This window comes from Lepisosteus platostomus, chromosome 9 (assembly GCF_059453375.1).
Source record: "Lepisosteus platostomus isolate fLepPlt1 chromosome 9, fLepPlt1.hap1, whole genome shotgun sequence".
Lineage (NCBI taxonomy): Eukaryota > Metazoa > Chordata > Actinopteri > Semionotiformes > Lepisosteidae > Lepisosteus > Lepisosteus platostomus.
The window spans coordinates 31,254,695-31,275,507 of NC_142619.1; the positions used below are offsets into that span (position 1 = coordinate 31,254,695).

At 39.1% G+C, this 20,813-nt stretch overlaps 1 protein-coding gene across 2 annotated transcripts in view; it reads right to left on the reverse strand.

Moving 5' to 3' along the window:
• Positions 1–5,553: 5,553 nt before the first annotated feature.
• kiaa0930 overlaps positions 5,554–20,813 on the reverse strand; it is a 43,574-nt gene continuing 28,314 nt past the window's right edge. Inside the window, exons 3-10 of one of the 2 annotated variants that reach the window (XM_088644706.1) lie at positions 13,854–13,958; positions 13,216–13,293; positions 10,425–10,526; positions 9,852–9,992; positions 9,011–9,205; positions 7,875–8,040; positions 7,298–7,418; positions 5,554–6,224 (exon numbers count right to left, since the gene is read on the reverse strand). In XM_088644706.1, the coding sequence (XP_088500832.1) occupies positions 6,215–6,224; positions 7,298–7,418; positions 7,875–8,040; positions 9,011–9,205; positions 9,852–9,992; positions 10,425–10,526; positions 13,216–13,293; positions 13,854–13,958 (918 nt within the window). In that variant the 3' untranslated portion in view covers positions 5,554–6,214. Of the gene's footprint in view, positions 6,225–7,262; positions 7,419–7,874; positions 8,041–9,010; positions 9,206–9,851; positions 9,993–10,424; positions 10,527–13,215; positions 13,294–13,853; positions 13,959–20,813 lie in introns of both variants that reach the window. The other variant, XM_088644705.1, reaches the window with a different exon arrangement.

Genomic DNA, 20,813 nt, shown 5'->3' on the forward strand with positions numbered 1-20,813 from the left:
TGTTGCTTTCCGTTTGGATTTTAAATTCATATTAACATTTTTTTATCATATGTGATTACACATACATTGTATAAACTTTTAATGACTGGGAACATTTTTGTATCTAAACTGAATTTGATCTGTGACCTTAACAGATTGAATGGATACCTACTGTATATAAAAACTGCCATGTGCAATCAATCTCAAAAACCCAACTCTTACAATATAAGGAGGAGCTGTTCCATGTCTTAAGTTTACATTTTATTATGAACACTTACAATAGCAGGAGGCCCAGTGACTAATCAGGTTTATGGGTATTCTGAAATGCCCACTTGTGATCTGATTACACTTGATCTAGGTCAGTCTGTGGTCTTCTGCGGTCTAGTGAAGGTGAATGACCTCTAAGTGCACTTTTGACTGTTTTAAGCAGGTATCATGTATACAAAAGAATTAAATTTTCTTCAACCATATCGCCACTTCATCACACTTTAATTATAGTTCATAATTGGAAGTGAAAATCTGCACAGTCTGCAGTGTTTTATTCTCTATATTTTAAGCGGTTTATCATAGCATTTGCACACAATTGAAACGCCAAACGTAAAGGTAAATATTGAAAGTGAAGAAGCTGGAAATTCTACCAATATTAAGCTTCAGGGTAAGCACGAGAAGTTCTCAATCTTTTCAACTGTTGTTCAGTTACACTGACCTCTATAAACGTAAACGTTTGCAATTGTCTATGCGTCTAAGAAGATGCAAGTTGCCAGAAACTCTTTTAAAATGCTCAGGTTCCACATTTCTAACAAAATGAAACCATTCCTGTTAACATCTCTAAACCAGCAATCGGAACATTGTTTCTACTGTAGAGGTTCTCCGTTGGGTTCCTGAGAGACCACCACGGCCTCCGGTTTTGACTATGGTGAAGTTCTTAACTGTGAGTTAAATTTTCATTTTTGGTGTGTTTTTAAATTAGTTTCATGGGATTTATAATTGCTTTCAATTCTGATATTGCTGTCAAAGCAGGGGAAAAGGATAGTGTTCTATGAGAATGGGATTGAAGCTCAATGCAATAAAAAAATGGATATACTAGCCTGCCACAAGGTGGCACTGTACAGTTAGCTGAGTGAAGTCCCTTGCTCAAGGATACATCAGTAGTGCTCATAACCAGAATTTGAACTGGCAACCTCCCAGTTATACATATACACAAATTATCATTATTTTACAATACTGCTATATCACAGTTATCTTGACATCAACACTTTTCATGCATGCAACACAGCCTTTGCTAATCCATGCATCAGTTTTGTAGCTGCTTTATCCAGTACTGGATCACAGGGGAACCGCAGCTTATCCTGGCATGAAATGGGTGCTAGGCAGGATAAACCCTGGACAGGATGCCAGTCCCTTGCAGGGCACATGCAGAGCAAAACTCACACCAGGGCCAGTTTTTCCCAGAAGCCAATTAACCCTCCAGTAGGTCTTTGGACTGTGGGAGGAAACCTGCACATAGCACCCCAGTCCAGAATTGACTAACGATAACAGAATTGATGCTAATCATGCCAGCTTCTTTGCTAATTACAGATTGAAAATACCTCTACTAAGGGAGTGAACTTGGGACACAACGTCAGCCAGTAGACATAATAAAAAAACTCCTCTAAAATTGACAGTAGGGGGAGCCATTGCTCTGGCACAAATCATTCTGTCATTCTGTTAGGATGACTAACAGGGCATTTTTCTTTTTTTTAATGAAAGCAGCTAGTGACAACAAAGCCACGTAATATTAAAAGTCACACCGTGACATAGTGCCAGTTTGTTTGAGCGCAGCCCAGTGTGCACATGAACTTTAGGCACTTGTCAGGATAGAGCCAGTCTTTATGGTTTGTCCTCAAGACAGCCCACAGAAAAATCCCTCTCAGAAACAAACGGCAGCTAAGAAATCACTTCTTTATAAGATAAACAGAAGGAAGAGATAAATGCTTCCCTGTGATGGATATAAGTTTTACATGTCTGTTTTCAGTTGTACCAGAGTCAGGTGAACGTCTTTGGCTTAGTGGGCACCTACTTCATATTAGTAGCTATATTCATATTCAAACATCAAAAACATTCATATGACATGTGGATGGCACTGTACAGTTATACAGTGTGGGACATCCCCTTCAGACTACTATAATAATTATAGAGTCCTAGAATAGATTTAGAAATTGCACAGATATGTTCTGTTCAAGCTTTAAGGGAACAAATTCTATGGGTATGTCTTTGTCTTTTGAAAAATGTTGGACTTTTATTTCTGTCTGATAAAAACCTGTAAACTGAAACCTTTAACCATGCCTTTTGAAACACAAAGAGTCTGCTTTAAAAGAACTTAAGTGGAAAGTGGAAACCCTTTCTTTATAAGCTTTATTGTTCATGAAGAAATGATCAGGCACATGACTTTAGAGTTGCATGTTATTATAAATTAACAGGCTAGTCTGCCAGATTACATTTCTGTTTGAAACTTGCACTTTACAAATATTTACAAAGTTATATATTGTTTTTAAGAAGTTCCTTCAGCTTTTGTTCGTTAAGGAAATACCTAAATTACACAATGAACACCTTTTCTGGTGATCTGTACTTTCATAAATGTAAGGCAAAGAAAGTATGGGACTTGCATGCACATCAAAGTCTTGTTTGCTTTCAGCTGCACATAAAAGAAGTCTATCAAAGGAGAAAGCATGTGGAAATCTGCATTATAACAGAGCCCTGCTGAATCTTGAGTGGCCATAACAGATGTGCAATCACAGCAGCTGCTCCAGAAGATGAGGTGATCAGACTGAAAAAAATAAATTATTGATTTTTTCATTCAGTAATTATGAGTGCACAGCACAAAAGATTTCAGGGTTGTTCAGCTTCCTGTTTAGTATTCTGGGTTGTGTGGCCTCAGTATATCATGATTGCCCAAGCACTCAGCAAGTGTGACCAACACACCTAATATGCGTCACACTTCACAATGTAAAGTTGGCAAACTTTCAAATCCTTGAACCTGAGGGCATCTGCAGATTGTCTCTGGTTAGTAAATCCAACTAACCATCAAAACTGAAGTAATACTTTGTTTTTACTTTTCCAAGGGGCTTGTTAACAGACATTGAGATCCCCACCTTTAGGATAGCACAGCAGGAGGTCTTGTAGATATAACTTGACATTAGAAGTCTAATCTTTTTAAAGCAGTGACAATAACCCCACTCAGTTGGTTCCAGTTGACTGGGAGAACACACTTACCACCCTATTTACTGGCATCCCAACCTGGAAAGAGACCAAGGCTGCTACCAATGTCAACCGGTTATAACCTGTCGTGTGCTCAATCGGGACAGGTTATCAAAAACAAAGAGACTTTCCTTAAAACTTGTCTTAGAATTCTTTTTGGTTCATGATACTCTTAAAAACCAGGAGGTTCTTGTAAAAGACAATCTCTGACTGCTTCAGGCACTGCTTTTATAGAGATCTGGTGATTCCAAGTGCCACCAATTCAGTGATTTCCTCATGGGCATGTGAAGAATGGGTTTGAATGGTGTGACCCCGCCCCTGTCTCTGGCCTCTACATAACATGCTTAGAATGTTTGCACCACTTGTTATTGCTGGGCCACTGCTGGATTAATCCTGCCTCTCTGTAGGCTTAGTGTTCCGATTTCAATTGCATTACTGTGCTACAAGGACAGAACCTTGATCCTTTTACCTATTTTCTGACTCATAAGATATGCATCAGCCTTCATTGTTAAATGAGTGAAACTGGCATCACACAACATGAGCAGCCCAGTTTCCACCTCTGTCAAGTCAGGGTGAAATTCAAAGGAGAGCTGTTTTTTTTAACATATCTTTTTCATAGTTCTAACTCACCTTAATATATAGGAATCCATCCTGAGCCAGAATATTGATTAGCTCCTTCATTTATTCTCTGTATACTTGTTGCTTTTTTTAATTTGACGGCTCTGAGCTGCCAAAAGCTCCTTCTACCACAGACCCGTGTCCACTAGAAGTGAATGTGTGCTTGAGGCAGAACAACACAGTGCATTTCTCTCGCGCAGCTCTGTGAGCCAGTCAGTCAATCGCCTTATGTGTATTACACAGTACTGTCACTAATGATGTGGTCTGGCCTTTTACTGAGCACAAGAGCTTGCAGAAAAGGAGGGGGGAGATTTATGTGAATTTCCCAAAGTTTATCTGTCTGTTCACTACCAGGAAGCCACTTATTCCTACTTGAGAACAACTAAAACCCAGAGTCTAACCTGGAAGCACAGGGCACAAGACAGGATGCAGGGTCAGCACAGGGCATGGAAGCAAGCACGCACACACAGGAACAGTTCAGACACCGCTAAGCCTGCGCACGATGCCTTGGGAAGGTGGGAGGAAACTGTGAAGCAGCTAGAGAAATCCCACATGAATGCAGGAAGAGCAAGCAAGCACCATACAGAGGGCTTCCCAAGACGTGAGGCGTCTGCCCTGACCATCACACCACCCCACTGCCCTAATTATTCTCATGTTGGGGAATCAATGGAAAATATATTGCCTTTCTTGTACTGTCTACAAGAGGGGTCTCCATCCCTGAGCCCCCGTCCAGCAGCTTGTTTTGTTGGCCATTATACTAACAGCTTATAATGACCTGGAACAACTGTACAGTGATCCATTCGCAGCTGTTTTTTTAAACAATGTAGTGTAAAGATCATGTGGAGCAAAATATCAGAGTACCTTTCAGCCCTCGGGTCCCAGACTTTCCCTAACAAATTGGTAAATGATTTCTGTGTGTCCCTAAGATTTAAAAGATGATTCAGTGAGCCAGAAGACAGCCTGGACTGCAGCCTCCAGGACCAGGGTGAAATCTCCATAGATTACAGGTGTTTGAATGATTCTTTCCACTTTTGAAGCTGGGTGTTTTCACTACCCAGATGTTTGCAAATGACATACAGCTAAAATAATTGTGATCCTTTGGGATTTTGTTTTCAACACAATTGACTCCCCTTTGAGAAAATGTCAGAAGTTAGATGGCAAACAGGAAGATGGTACTGAACACTAAGCAAAAAGAATCCTGAAGGAGAAGGCTTGTGCCGTTTGAAAGGGAGGGAAGAAAATGCAGCTCAAGTTTACTAAGGATGTGATCAATAAACTCGCCTGCCTCTTCACCCCTAATTTAACACTGTAAATTCCAAAATGAAATGTTGACGCAGTTTCATAGATTTTAATCCTGTAAAAAAACCTAATTCTTTGAGAACTAGAAACGGAGCCTCAAAGGGAGCTTAGTATAATGACAAATGAGCATAAAACCAAACTGATGGTGATACACAGCAAACACTGGGGAAAACTCTTCTCATAATCACTAATCCAAAGCTTTCAATTTTTTGCCCAAAATCTATAATGCAAAACATCTTTTAATAATTTCCATGCAAGAAATGATGCCGACATGACATGTTTTCACACTTGAAACGCAAGACATTAAATGTTGCATTTTTGTTTTTACCACACACTCAGTGCTTTGGTGAAAACTCTGCAGCTCTCCCTTCTCCTCGCCAACAGCAAATTGAAGATGCACATACAGTAAAAGACATCCTCTGACTGAAAGGCGTTTTATTTCTACTTTCCAAAGGCCATGCTAAGGATGTAAAGACCAAAATACAAACACTGATTTCAAACGCAAAGGCTCTTGAATCAATTCCCTTTTTACACACACTGAAACAGTTAAAACAGATAAAACATTGTACATTTAATTAAAAAAACAGCATTGTATAGACTGAAAGCAGAATCTTTAACAGGGTATGTCAATGATTTGTTGAACAATTTAACTATTTACAGGCAACAGACATTCTTTCTTTGCTTTCCTACTTCTTAGGAAATTCTGGATCGTATATATCGTATATAATTTGAGGAGTGCTGCTTCATTTTAAATCCAGTAAACCTGACAGTGAGATGTTCATGAAGCTGTGGTTCTGATATTTCAGGTGCTGCTTTACTCAAAGAAGCAAAACTAGAGAACCTGTCACTTCTGCTTTCCCTTTGTGAAAACAGGAGTCTGTCAGGAAGGAAGGAAGAGGCACTTCTTGATTGGCTGGTTTTTTCACTTTGTTCCAAAGACTTTGCTTTTTTTTTGGTTCTCTTTCCAGACACTAGGTGGTAGTGTTGTCCAATTCGCCCATCACACATAGGCACTTGGTAGACAGTATCCAAGGCAGTGTCTTGTCTCTGCTATGTCATGAGAATTGGCTTTTGTCGCACTTCAAGAATATCTGAGGATAAAGGATTAAGCATTAGAATGCAGGGATTAAATGCGTTTAGTCATCATTGTGTCACCTGCAAGCACAGGACACATCACACACTGATCCTTCCTTGAATGCAATTTAAGTAAGATTTGTTAGTACCTGTAAATGCTATACAATGTTAAAACAAAAACATCACACAAGTAAAAGGTGTATACAAAGTTCTAAGGTTATGTCCATTAGGAAAAATTGTTTAGACTATTACTGTCCACATTTTTAGTGTTCTGTCTCTAGTACTACTTAGTTTTAGTTTGTCTTATAATCTAGATCAATGGCTTTCAATGCTGTTTGTTTCAGCTCAGTCTTTAATCAGCAGTGCTATTTGCTGCATATAATTGATCTGCTTGCTATAGTTTAGACTTTTCTGCTGTCCTTGGTGTCAAAAATACCCCAGTTAAAGTGCATTTACAACACCTTCAGCACTCAGAATGTTATGTTGTCACTCCTCAACTTGCTGATGAATAATTTACTCCCTAATTTCAGACTAAACAGATCTTGATAGGTGATCAATTCATGATGAACAAATACTAGGGGGAAGGACAGCTCCCACAGTGAGTCAGTGTTTTCCTTAAATGCAATCAGTTGTATTTCAGCTTACACTCCTCAATGAGAGCAGCCGTGAAACTCAATAATTGGCACAGGGGCTCATATCAATTACAAGATTCATTTAGTGTTTTAAAAGCCAAAAGGAAACTTAAGAAAAGGACTCCAATAGCAAGTCGAAATAAATATAAATTAGCCTGTGATTAAGGACTCAGCTGGAGCACAATCCAGAAGAAACAGTGTTGACACAGGGCCAGGACTGATAACCACGTTACTGGGGTATTTTTTAAACCAAAGCCCACGAGTTCAGAAAAAACAAACTCTACGCAAACAATCAGATCAATTATTGGTAGCAAGCAGCACTTTGTACAACTTGTGTAAGTTGCACTTGTCCTTTGTGCCCCCACTCCCTCTAGAGAAAAGCTGGAATTCCCAGCTCCACACAGTGAAGTCTGAGGAGCCCACCTGTGGTGATGCGGTACAGGGGTAGAGTGACATACGTCAGGTGGGAGTAGAGCAGGAAGTTCTCCTCACTTCTGTTCAGCTTCAGCCAGGACCCCACCAGGGACCGGCCTGTTCCTGACAGTGATCTGGACCTCAGGTTGGTGGTGTTGTGCAAGTCTGGGAGATACAGAGGACGGACTAAGAAGCGTTGTGTCAGATCTCCTCAGCAAAGATCCTAAAGCACTTTCATTCAAGATTTTGAAAGAACCTTTCTTGAGTATTCTTTAAAAACAGAAATGAAATATTTCTAAAGGTCCTTAATGACTTTATTCTTCAGAGTTCACAGAGGTAGAAAAATATAATATATTCATATTTTCTTCCTGTATATATGTCTTGACAGGAACAGTCGCTCTTATTTATGTGAGATTTACATATCATTTAATTTAATCGTAACAATGTCAACAGACTTCACTAATGGAAACCCCATATGTAAGTGTTTGGATGGGTAAATGAACAACACAAGCAGCACAATGAGAGGAAGTTTTAGTTATGGACAACTGCAAACCACTCAAAACGTAACGGATGAAAGAGTGCTTCAGTGAAACGGAGCAGACGTAGCTGCAGGGTCATCACCTCCATTGTCCTCATTCTCCCGGAAGAACTCCTCGCTGTCGTTGGCCGAGTGGGATTTCTTCATCTCGGCGATCCTGTTCCGGGGCACCTTGCGCCTGAGCGACGGGGAGAAGAAGGAGGGCCGGTTATTCCTCTCCGGGGTCGGCGGGGTGCTGAAAGAGGTCACCTGTGAGGGCAGCAACACGGTTCAGCCCGCATTAAAGATACGCATCGAGCAGGGAGCTGCGTCGGCACGCGTAGGCTGCAAAGGCACAGCAAAAGGTCATGCGGAAAGGGAAAGAAAAGAAACAACGTTTTGGCTGTGGAGCCTTCTTAGTCTGAAGAACCTGAACCTTTTCCCCAGCGATGTGCTGCAAAGCACAGTCTATCTCATGTCCTTGTACAAACACAAAGTTCCGCCGTTTTGAAGCTAAAAAAAGGCTAGGCACATGCAGAGCTAGTTTAATTAATGTCAGTTTTAAACCTTAGTGTGACTCAGCCAAAATACATACATCGAATACATGCTGTACCTTTAAAGCTACAGTAAAACCTTGGTGTATGTGAGGATCTGGAACTGGTCGGTTTCCACGAAAGGCAAATTTGTGAATGTGAGATTTATTGACTTAAAGGAAAAATAGGGTATAGTTCTACAGCTCTTGAAACAAGCCTTTTGCTGTCAACCTTTTGTTATAATTGTCAATTGTTTCAGAGAGAGTGTTAGTAATTATGAGTAGTAAGTATTTTTATGAAATTGAGTACAGGAAACTGTAAAAAGCATTGTTTCTCCCTTATCATTTGAGTTATTACACATGCAAACTGATACATTTGATCACTGTATGATATTATAGCTTACCCTGTATTAACGCATTCACTTTACTTTTTACAAATTGTTTTTCCAAATTCCAAAACAAATTTGGAACAAATACTTGCATTTTATAGTGTAAATCTAGATCTATAATTCATGTGGTATCTATGCAGAGACAATAAACTCACTACGACTGCTTCACATGCCTTCGTAAGCGATGAAACCTACTTTCTCTAAATTAACGGTAATAGGGAGGCCTGCCTCACTGCTTCCGAGTGTCTGAAGGTGAAAATGAAGATCTCTTTCCCTCATAGGCGCGACAGAACGTGGGGATAATGTGTGCAGAACCAACCCGCTCGTGGACAGGAGAGTCAGGGTTCGAGTCCTCTTCAGTCCCACAGGGGGAGGTGTCTCCGGTCGGAACTCGACTCACGGCCATTTCTGCATGACCCTTTCCCTGGGGCCCCTTCATCCTCACAAACTCCATGTTGTTGTATTTGTAGAAGCCAAAGGACATCCTCTGCGCCATCTTAGCTGCCACGCTGACCTGTGCAAAGACAGCAGAGAAGATGTTTTCCCACATATCTGCATTGAAGGAAAAGCTGCAGTTCCAGGAGCTCTTCTGGAATACTGATATAATAATGAAAGTTAAAACAATGTCAATCCTACATTCAAGATTCAAGTTCACTGGACAGTTCAACAGTGAAAAGATACTAAGGGGACACAAATAGAAAGTATGTGAAAAAGCCTCTAAAACTGAGAACAGGAGGCACTTTTTTTGACAGCAAGCGCTGTGGGAGTCTGGGAACGAGCTGCCCACCCATACTGTCAAATCTAAAAATATTTATTTTTTCAATAAATGGCCAGATGAGATAATTTAGCAACTCAAACCCAAACAAGTAAGATTGGGCCATGTGGCTTCCTCTAACTGGCAAACGTTGAGTCCCTTGTGTCCTCCTTAGGCGGAATAATTTCAGTAAATTATGTATTTGTTTTTTAAAAATCTGAATAATTGGACACATGAGTCATAACGCCCCTGTATAAAAATATTATAGAAAGGAAATTGGTTGGCATCTTTCACAGTTTGTATGATATCCATCTACAAAGACACAGCCTTGTCTTCATTGTACATTGTCACTCAATCTAACATTTTCCAAAAAATGAAAAATCACTTCTGACCACAAATTTCTCACCCGGTTGTCATAGACCTTCTTGAGAGCTTCGTATCGTATTGAGCCTTGGAAAATGACTCCCTGGAAAGTGTTGCTTTTGTCACTGGCAACAAGTTCAACACAGACCATCTCCCCCTCTCCCACTGTCATATCACTGAAGACCTGTGAACACAAGACACCTCACACACTGATCCTTCTGCATGATCTTCAGTGCTCTTCCTCAGGTGGTCTAACCTTGTTTTGGTACTACAGCCTACAAATTCTCCAATGTCATCTTTTATAGCCTTTACCGCATTTCTGTGGAGGGGCTACCAACCCTTGGCAGGCATGATCTGAGGTCTCCAGCACATTTGTTGGCATTTGTTAGACTGTCAAAAACCAGTGTCACTTTGTCAACTTCAGGCTCCACTTAGCAAACGTCTCTAGAGTTCTCCATCGCCCTTGGCCACATCCGGTCCCATGAATGTTTACATCGAGAGTTACATTACCACACCTGCTACCTCCTGAAAGAGAATCCCACCCTCACACTCACGTAAGCTGGCTATTCTGATGAGATATGAGGCCTTGGACATCGAGAGAAGAGGGGGCTGTTACCTCTTCAAAGTTGTCAATCATGAAGAAGATGTTGGGATAGCTCATTTTGGATTCCTCGCCTTTGCTGTCCATGGGGTGTTTGCTGGGAGAGGCGAACACTTGCTGGAAACCAGAGAAGACGTGCTTGTCAGGGACTACCAAAAAATAACCTTGCCGAAGTCACACACACACACACACACACACACACACACACAAATGTGACCAGACAGGTGAAAAAAATATCCCCCACAGAGACCACATCCCTGGTGTGCAGATGTCTTTGGAAAAAATGAAGAGATTTTATTGCTTTTACTACTCCATGGCAGAGTGAAATGCTTATCTGTTCAGGAAGCCAGGTTTTGGTGAGCTAAGAATAGTGGCAAATGACCAATGCAATCCCAAGGCTACTGTACAGCACATCCTCCATTTCAAATATTTTGAAATGTAAAGCTTATAACATGGTTTCAAACTGTTATGCCGCCAAAACCAGAAAGTCCATACTTTGGACATACAGCTTTAAAAAACTATGTTGGCTAGAAACGTTTGGGGAAGAAAAAATCTGCAGGATGAAAGGGTAGAATCTTTTGTCTATGTTTCTCTAATCTCTTTTTGTGTTCTGTATGCTCTTTTTTCATATTGTTGTAAAAAGACTGCTTGCCCATGCAAGAAAGACCCTTGTGATACCAATCAAGAATTAATTTACCATACAGTCGTCTTTTCAAAAGCAGAAACATGAATAAATGAATTTCAATATGTGATGATACACTTCTGGCAAAAAACCTGAATGAAAAATGTAAATTTCCTGTTAGCCTTATTAACACAGCATGCTGAATATGCATGACAAACGACACTCGTAAATATAAATACGTTTACAGTGCCTTCAGCCCGCTTTTTAACAACAGAGAGAATTTGTAATCATTTGAAAAATATAACACTTTCAATCCCTCAAGGCATAAACAAACAGAAACAACCTGGTTTCCTTTTCATGTTGAACAGCAGGCACCAATAGGATACTGCCACCCAAAAACAGGGAGAACAATGTCTTTGTGCTGTTGATAGACAGGTAAGGTGGGCCACACTGCATCTTCCTTCCCACTCTGTGGAGATCTAGGGTCTTCACAGCTCTTTCATTTCCTTACACACCCTTCTGGCCTGTCAAGAATCTGACACACACCCTCTTTTCGTCTCTCCTTGAAGGCAAAAAATGGCTCCTTCTTGAGCTGCTTTGTTTGGGTGTGAATGAGGTTTGTATCATTTACATCTTAATTTTTTTTTCATACCATTACTAAAAAAGTATTTTCAGATATGCCATTTTACCTTTATGCCTTCCCCCAACATGCCTGTTATTACTACGAGGTGTATGAAAGAATCTTTCTTGAAACAGACCTGCAAAAACACCAAAATATTTTTCACATATCTGCAGGCTTTTCAGACCTTTACAGCTACACTTCTAGCTTCTTATCCAAGGTTACATACATTTGTGGTGTCAGTCCACGCCTGGTCTGAGAGGCATTCTCGAAGCTTCTAGAAGATTCTCAGTCCCAAAGCTTCTTACATTGTCTCTGAGGCTCAATTCAAGATTCACAGACACGTTTTCTTCCTGGTTACAATTGCATCTCTCCTTGTTCCCAGAGTCCTGCATGTCTTCCCAGTCTTTGTTGCCTTTTGTTGGCATGTTCGGTGTTAAAATCCTTTTGTCCACACCAGAACAATAATCAGAAAAGGCAGGGAAAAGGACTGACGTTAACCAGGACAGGCCAGAATTCTCCAGTCACCACCGCCGACAAATTATCAAGCACATTCATGTGCCTAGTGTAGTCTCATCACGTCACCCTGAAGATTGCTGTACTTAGTAACTATAAAGGTACATGCTTTGTACCTTTTTATCACAGAAAATGTGCAGACTGTATTTATTGTATTTATTTTCTCTCATTTTTCTCTTTTGTCTCTTTTGCAAGCTTATGTTTGATTGCAGTGTATAAGCACATAGAGTATAAGCTCTCCAGTGTATGGTATTGGAGAGCTTCTTCCCAGCACACATTTTTCTATTCATGGACAGTTCAGGAATGTATATCCCATGGATAAGGAGGGCTGCATGTAGTCTAATCTGTACTCACAAACCGAAATTGAGTTTTACAGTTTTAATGACCTTATATGACTTTCATGCAAATGCAAGTCGTCTGCTCCTTGAAATCTTCACATTCTCACAGTAGCTCATCCCCTAACTCCGCTGGAGAAGCCATGTTACATACTGTAAGTCTCCACAGGAGACCTCCAATTTTCTACTCCAAGAACAGAACAAACTTTGATTTCACCAGGTCAGGTCACCTTGAGCTTACACATCAAAAACCATAACAATTAATGAAAGAAAGGTCTTAAGAAACAGGCTCATCCTGCTTCCAAATACTTCTGTTCGCAGATTTTACAAGCTGTGTACTTCGATCTCTGCCCCAATAGTACAATACACTGTTATCTGAGTGATCACCTAGGGGATCTTTGCTCTCTAATGATGTCTTCAGTAACAGTGCTTCCAGGGAAAAAAAATCAACAAATCAAATAAAAAATATACACAAGGTGATAAAAGACTCACAAATTATTTTTGGTCTGTTAATATTTAAAAGAATATGCCATCTTAGTGTATAAAAAAAGCTACTTCCATTGTGCAAACATCCCACAACCTGTTTTTCTGGAGTTACTTACATTTGTAGGGAAATTTTCTCAGCTTTCGCCATCACATTGACAGCATTAAACAATACACACGCACAAACACCAAGGACGAGCACACATGAATGTAAAGAGTCCGACCTCTGACCTGTGACTTCTTCTTGTGGACATGAATGTCCCCTCCATCTGAACGTGTACAGACGGCGCAGGTGACTACATAGTCCAGCTGGGAAAGAGATTGACAGCACTGAAAAACTGGAACTACATGCAAAACTCCTACAGCTGCCATACAAAAAGCTTTATACTCTACATGTGGCATGTTTACCATTTCTCCATGGGTTAAGTCAAGATCTGGTGTGTTAGTGATGATTTGAGAGTGCTCTGTATAGTCTTTTTTTTCTCATTGCATATGCTTGGAAATATGCAATGAGAATATTTCCTATATATGCAATGAGAAATTTCCTATAAGGAAATGCGTCAAATATCAAACATTTTCAAAATGTTCTCCCTTCATTTCCCAAACTTCAAAGATTGGAAACCTTCATCTTCAGGTTACAGGACTTTGATAAGATTTTCTTAAACAAATAAATATCAGCAGTATTCAGTGCTGTGAAACTGGTAAAATGTGGTCATTAATTTATTCTTCTAATGGCATCTGTTCTCAAACTACAGTTACAGACTCAGAACATTTATACTTCATCCTTTGTTTAAAACTAAATTGTATTCAAACAATAGAACAGTTTCACTGTGGAAAGCACACCGGGTGCTGACCAAGATCCACCTTACCTTCTGTAAAATGAGATTCAAGTAGACACTCTCCTCCCAGTCTATGTCTGGGTCTCCCAATCCTGGCAGCTTTTTGGAATCTCTCCGATAAACTTCCACCTCAACCTGTCGGGTATAGAAATACAACTTCGCTGAGATTAAAATAACTCACTTTTAACTATTTCAAACTTAATGGATGGTATTTTTGTGTCTCTACAGTATGTTGGCCTACCAGGTAGATATATATGTTCTGACCAAACTATCCTATTCTCCTCCCCACATGTCCAGATGGTGCCCACTGCCATGGATCCAAGAGGGACATCATGGATATAGCTATCGTTCAGGAATTTACTGGTCTATAGAGCTATGCATTGAGTACTAACACACAGAAGACATGATGGATGTATGGATTAATAACCTCATCGTTTCCTTTTTTAAATTATATAATGTTAGCATGCCCAAAGGGGTTGGGCAACCAGTTGACCTTGGACCCCTAGAGGTTTTTTTCTCTCCTTACTAAGGTGTTTTTTGTTCCTCTCCTCCGTTGTCTTATGGTCTTCTGTTCTGTATTGACAAAATGTATTGGCAATTGTATTGATGGTCTTTAAATACTGCATGCTTCACATGTTAAAAAAGCCAGTTTACCTTCACAGTGATATTGAGGGTACCATGCTCAGCATCACAGATGTTGGAGCATTTACAGTATACAAGAGTATACAAGAGGGGAAAACTGACTTGAATTACCTTGTCTCATTCTAACAAAGTGTCTTTCTCCAGGATTGACTTCACATGACACAATTACCCACAGATTAAACACAAGAGATAGATGAATTGTCTCAAACAAGACGATCAGAGGCTCTAATTACATTATTTGCACTTAATCACCTTCTCGCAAAAGTGGACAGAAGCGAAGCAGGAAATAGATCAAGATCTGGGCCAAGCTATAAGAAATAAAAGGGGAAAATTGATTCAAATGCTAGTGAAAGGCAAAGAACAAGGATTCCTGTCTTTGTCTAACAGCAGCTTTTGTGTCTCCCCTTTAAGATGCTCCCTGCTCAGATGCCTACTGCAGAGATGATGTAATCTTTCATTGAACCTGTCCTCTGGCCCCACGTTAAACTACAGACAAAATCTTTACTGCCTCTGTCTGGAATGCAGAACGCCACCAAGGAGAGACTAGAAACCCTCCCCTATAACTACTGAGCAACTTTCTCAAGGCTTTCAGTTTGTTATGAAATGCTGTGTAAAACAATCTTGTTCTTAAAAAATACATTTACAAGCATCTGAAAAAAACATAAGAAGTAAATGAAATACAGTATGCTTATTGACTTAATCACAGACAGAGCCTGTCTATTGTGACTGGGGGGAGCATCACCTCCGGCACACTGTTGTCTCTTTAAAGACGTTGGTATTTCTTAGATCAGCACACAGTTATGAATCAGGTGGTGATATTTCATGATGTGCTTTTCTGGGAATGTTATTTGCTTTAAAAAGTTAGTTTCACCACTACTATCACAAAAAATAAATGTATGTAATGCAACAAAAGTGAACAAACCAAAAGATAAAGGTAGCATCAGTATGCAAGTCCTAGACATTTTAACAGAATGAATTAAGAAGCTTCTTTATATGATTAAAGCACAAGCCACTTATTTTTTTTACTTAAAGTGACAACTCAGAGATGATGCTTATTAATTAATACACACACAGGAACACTTCCTTGTGTAAAGGCTGATGACAGATGATTCCACAATTCCAGTTGGTTTTCCTTTTCCCAAAACCTGTCCTCAAAGTAGACCAATCTTATATTGAAGGATCACACTTTCCATTTACTGTTAATGAGAAATGGACAAGACTACCTATGGAAGTCTCACGAAAAATGACAGAAACAGAAAATAATTATTTCACAATTGGATGTTTTGGATTTGAAGATGGTGCTCCCTGAGAGACTGATCAAAACTGTGCAACAGAAGACCTAATGTAGTTGTTTCAGCCACTTCTGTAGGCCTTGAAATATCTATGGAGATTAGGAAGTTACCTGACCTGTTAAAACAAATGTGGATCTGAACTGTTAAAAGTCCAGGCTATAGGCTGTATCCCTTCACACAGGCTTTTATCCCACAAGTCACTCAGGAACAAACCTATGACTCAAACACCAGGGCAACATCATTCCCAAACATGTGTTGTGAACAGAACCATAAACTGTCTGTATTACATCTGCTAATAAAGAGGCTTTGATGACGTAACGACTCTTACCCCCGTAGGAATTGGGTCAAAGCTAGATAGAAACAGGGGGGAAAAGGTGGGTTTTCAGAGGAAGTACAATAAATTGACAACAGGCAGCAAACGTAGGCTTCTGCTAAACATTGGAGCCCTGAATAAAAATATACCTTTGAAAAAGGAACAATTAAAGGTTTATTCAATGCTAAAAAATAAAATATTTTATAGTCATTGGAATACTTAAAAACCCAGAAATGTTGAATTTGAAAGAAGAGTGTAGGAATACTAACTTCCAAAGATAATAATAATGAACATACAAGTTTACTTTCATTGTTACACTGACATCCTGAACTCCTTAACTTCCACACAATTCAAGGCATTAAAAAGTGATGCTTAGCTGCCAACAATAATCACAAGATGTTATTTAGTATTTTCAAGACGAATGAAAGAATGAATTAGCAATAACTCATGAGGTGCATGTATAAGATGTAGCTCATTTCACACATCAGACTGAACACTTTTAAGGCGGTCCAGCAACAAATGCAAACCCGGCTAAAATTCCAAGTAACCATAGTAACAAGGGAACAAGTATGTTGACTTTGAATTGCTGGTTTTTGACAATTTGTCAAAGAGGTCTTTCAGAGAGCAACATTTTCACACCAGTCATGTAACAAGGAAGAGCTACAGAACTTGCGCCCAGAGCAAAATAGTTGATTACATAAAGTACTTGTATAGAGATTTAGCTGTTTGTATCACAGTGTAATGTTGACTATCCCATTTCTTGTTTTGCTATGTGAAGAGAAACCCAATATAACACTTAAAAGACACGAAACAGATTTTCACTCTCAGGAATGAATTTAGCAACATTAATCAATTATTCTGTTTTCCGATGACAGTATGAGAGGCTGTGGTAATGTCACGCCTCCATCAACATTTTGCTGATGATAGATCAGTAGTATAGAAGGTAATTTTCCAACTTTAAGACCCAGTTTGTTTTTGTCAATAGCAGTCTCTCTGCAAATTTTTTTCTGTTTTTTATTGTAAAACTACTGGAGGCCAGAAGGTTCAGACAAAATGGAGACCCTTGACTGGACCATATTCCCCAGAAAGCTGTGGGAGGAGAAAGAACAAATGACTGACCAAGGAACTGTGGAACTTCACTCACTGAAGTGTGATTAAAATAACTCACTTATTTAATCACTTACAGTATGTGATTAAAATAACTCACTTTTAAAGTGTTTCCAACTTAACCAAAGGTAATTTTCAATTACATTTGTCACCAGTTGGCCTGTGATGGATACACTGCCTTGCGCTCCACAACCGACTGACCAAGGAACTGTGGAACTAGTTAGGGACTAGACGTCTAGATAGCAACTGAAAATTAAGCTAGGTTTTTGTTTGATTTGTTTTCCCTTTACACTGTATTGGTTTCAAAATGGCCAGATTTTTTTATAGATCTATTTACTACATTTTGTAAAGATGCAAGACAGTTATACAATGTTGTGCATTTCACTTACTGTACATTATTATGTATTATTATTATTAAAATACATTATTATTGTATTTTAGTTGTTAGTAAATGTCAGGGCATAAAAGAAGAGGAAGGGGATTATTTTGTTTTAACATAAGCCTCAAACTGGTTATTCCAGCATAATGAAATGCTTTGTCTGTTTTTTTACATGATTTTCATACATTCTTGCTTTCAGTACTGATGTTTTGCATGCATGATGTGCAGTTCAATCCTGATCACTTCTGAAGAAAAGCAGATATTTCTCATATCCAGAATTAGTGAATTTTGCTAAATTTACACAAAAAGAAAACTTTTAAAAAAGCTGTCAGACTAGACTCTGAATTTTACTCAGGCATGCTGGCAACTGGTTTTGAAACAGTTGCCCTTTATTTTTCACAAGCTGAGGAGTTCAAAGTCCCAGTCTGACATTGAACCTGAGGGCTGTGGAAATGCCAGAGGAAAGGGCTGTGAGATTGATGCTCTTAGTCTTAGTTTTGCGTTTCTCAGAAATTCAGCGTGCACCACTATACTCCTGCTTAAAAAAACAGGCCTTCATAACTTTCATTATATACCCCTTTGTATGAGTTATACAGTAGTTATAATTTGAGAAAGTAATAGACTTTTCTAAAGGGACATATTTTTAAAAGATGTCATGTTATACAAAAGCAAAAGAGCAAAATGTTGTTTTGTATTAAAAGTCACCTTGTATTTTGTGGATTTAATAACCTGCCTTGCAGATGTTTTTATAATGCAAAATGTCTTCAAGAATTGTGCTGTGAGTAGAACTTTAATATGTCAGACCTGCTCAACAGGAGAAGGCAATATCCAGAAGAGCGTGAGTGTATGATCCATCAACACTCATATTTCATTTTTTATACCTCTACAGAAAAATGCAGAGCACAAAAACAAACAAAGATACAGCAGGTAAGTTTAAAATAACCTGTTTTTCCCAGGTACAGTGCAAAAAAAATCAGGGTAGTACTACCCTGTTTTGAAAAAAATATGACAGTTTTTATGAGATTTAAGGATCACACTTACACTAATATATAAGCACTAAAAAAGTATTTTTATATTTCTACGGGAGTATGTGTGTTAATGTAATGTGATCTAAGTAAAAATCCCATTATACAGTCAACACATCTATAGAAAATGTCTTGGCAAGTGACAAACTTATCCCTGAAGAGAGGTTTTAGAATGTGACTTTCTAAAAATAAAGACTTTTCTATTTTCCTCACGGCTCACTATTGCCTGAGTTTACACACCAAGCACCTTTTTGTGGCTGCATAGGCAATATAAGCAGAATGAAAACTGACAGTGATTGAAAGAGGACAGAAAAGTCAATACACCCTCTTTGATTTATCAAACTCCTCTCCAGGCAGGAAGAGGAGTCTTCACAATAGACGTTCTGTCAAAACGTTAAACTGCATGTCTTTGAAATAAAACATTGTCGGGAACTGGAAAAAATGGGACATGATAAAACAGGTTAGAAAATTCTGACACAAATCACCATGCGGCCAATAAAACTAGGGATGAAGAGCCTAGAGCAAGAAAAGGTTTCGACACACAACTTAAGGAAGATTTCCACAAATGGCCAAACCACAGGAAAAAACAAACTTAGGGTTTATTTGTTTGTTTCATAACCACAGGGAAGTGAAAACGCTGGCTTGAATTAAACCATTAGACATTTTCCTTTCTGTAGTACAAACTGGAAAAATAAGTATATAAGAGGAGACTAGAAAGACCACCTCATTAATAGCACTTCATGTGTGACATTTCATTAAAAATTGTATTGATTTCATAAAACATCTTAAAAACGAGTAACCATATCCCAATAACGCAGGCTTGGTTTTTGTTATGATGATTGTTTTTTTTTAATTCAACACTTACTAAATCAATACCCAGTCAGCTCAAAGGTATTTTTAAGTCAAGTAACATCAAAGCACATAGAAAATGCAGAAAAAAAGTAATCAATGTAGGATTTGACTTAAAGATATTGTAAAGTAATCCATCCTAAAGAGGCTTCTAGAAATTTGTTTAAATTTTGCCGAGAGAGTGTGTGTATGAATTCATGTGTCGGTTACCTGGACAGAGAATTCAGACATACTACTGGGGAAATGACATCACTGAGATCTAAATGTCTTTGACTTTCAGCTGGAGAGAGAATCAATACACGGTTGGAAAATACATTACCTTTTAATGTCAGGGCCTGAGAGAATGGCAGAAAAAACATTCTAGAAATGCTGGTGGTGTGACTAAAAGTTAAAGGGGTCCTAGATAAGCCCTTCCATTTCTCTGCTGAATTAATTACCTAAGCAAAGTGCCCCAGATACTGCAAATTAAACCTAGCCTTACTGTAGCGCACCTACAAGCACTGTTTAAAGCGGGAAATGTTTGTCACCAGTTAACAGAACATCAATTAACTTCTTTTACCCCAGGAAACATTTCAGACTTGCCACACACCAGCAGGACAGCATAGCACTGCCATCCACTTCAGGTGCTATAAACTACATGTCCTTAGAACAGGCTGGCTCTTTCATGAATATTCATATTTACTGCCTTATCTTCAATTAATTTTGGAGTACCAGACTAAAAAGCTAATGTAAGATCAAAGGACTTTCTGCTTTATAAGAACAATTTAAACAGTCTTCAACTTCAACTACAAACCTGGACTAAAAGCTTATGCAATACATGTGACTTTGCATAAAGGCCCACTTGTCTGAATCAACCAAGTCAAGAATAACTTTTAATGAAGCTCTTAAAATGGGCTCATTTGCAGACTGCTGCAGAGGAAAGGGAGTATAGATTTTTCCACGCGAAAGAGCAAGCCAAAAGAATAAACTATTGTACCTAAAACCTAGGACATGACAACTATTACCTCATCTCTGGACCCGTTTAGATCTTAGAAGGTAATTAAGGCTGGGCCTGATTAGTATTTGGATGGCAGACTTCAAAGGAAAAACTACCAGCTAGGAGAATCAGTGTTTGTGTACCAGTAGGTGGAACTCTTCCCTCTGAAATGAAAATCCAAAATCAGTATGGTTATGGGAGGGGTAGTGGCGTAGGAGGTTGCCTTCAGATGTTAAAATAGCATCCTGGGATGCGAGTCAGGGCGTCCTGGACAACGTGCTATTGAAGCTTCTACTAGACCTCCCGACACTTCCCCTTGAGGCTTTTAACGCTTTCCTGTCTGCCATCCCTCTGCTCTTCGCCTTGCATGCTGTGTGTGTGCTGGCTGCTAAGGTCATACTCAAAGA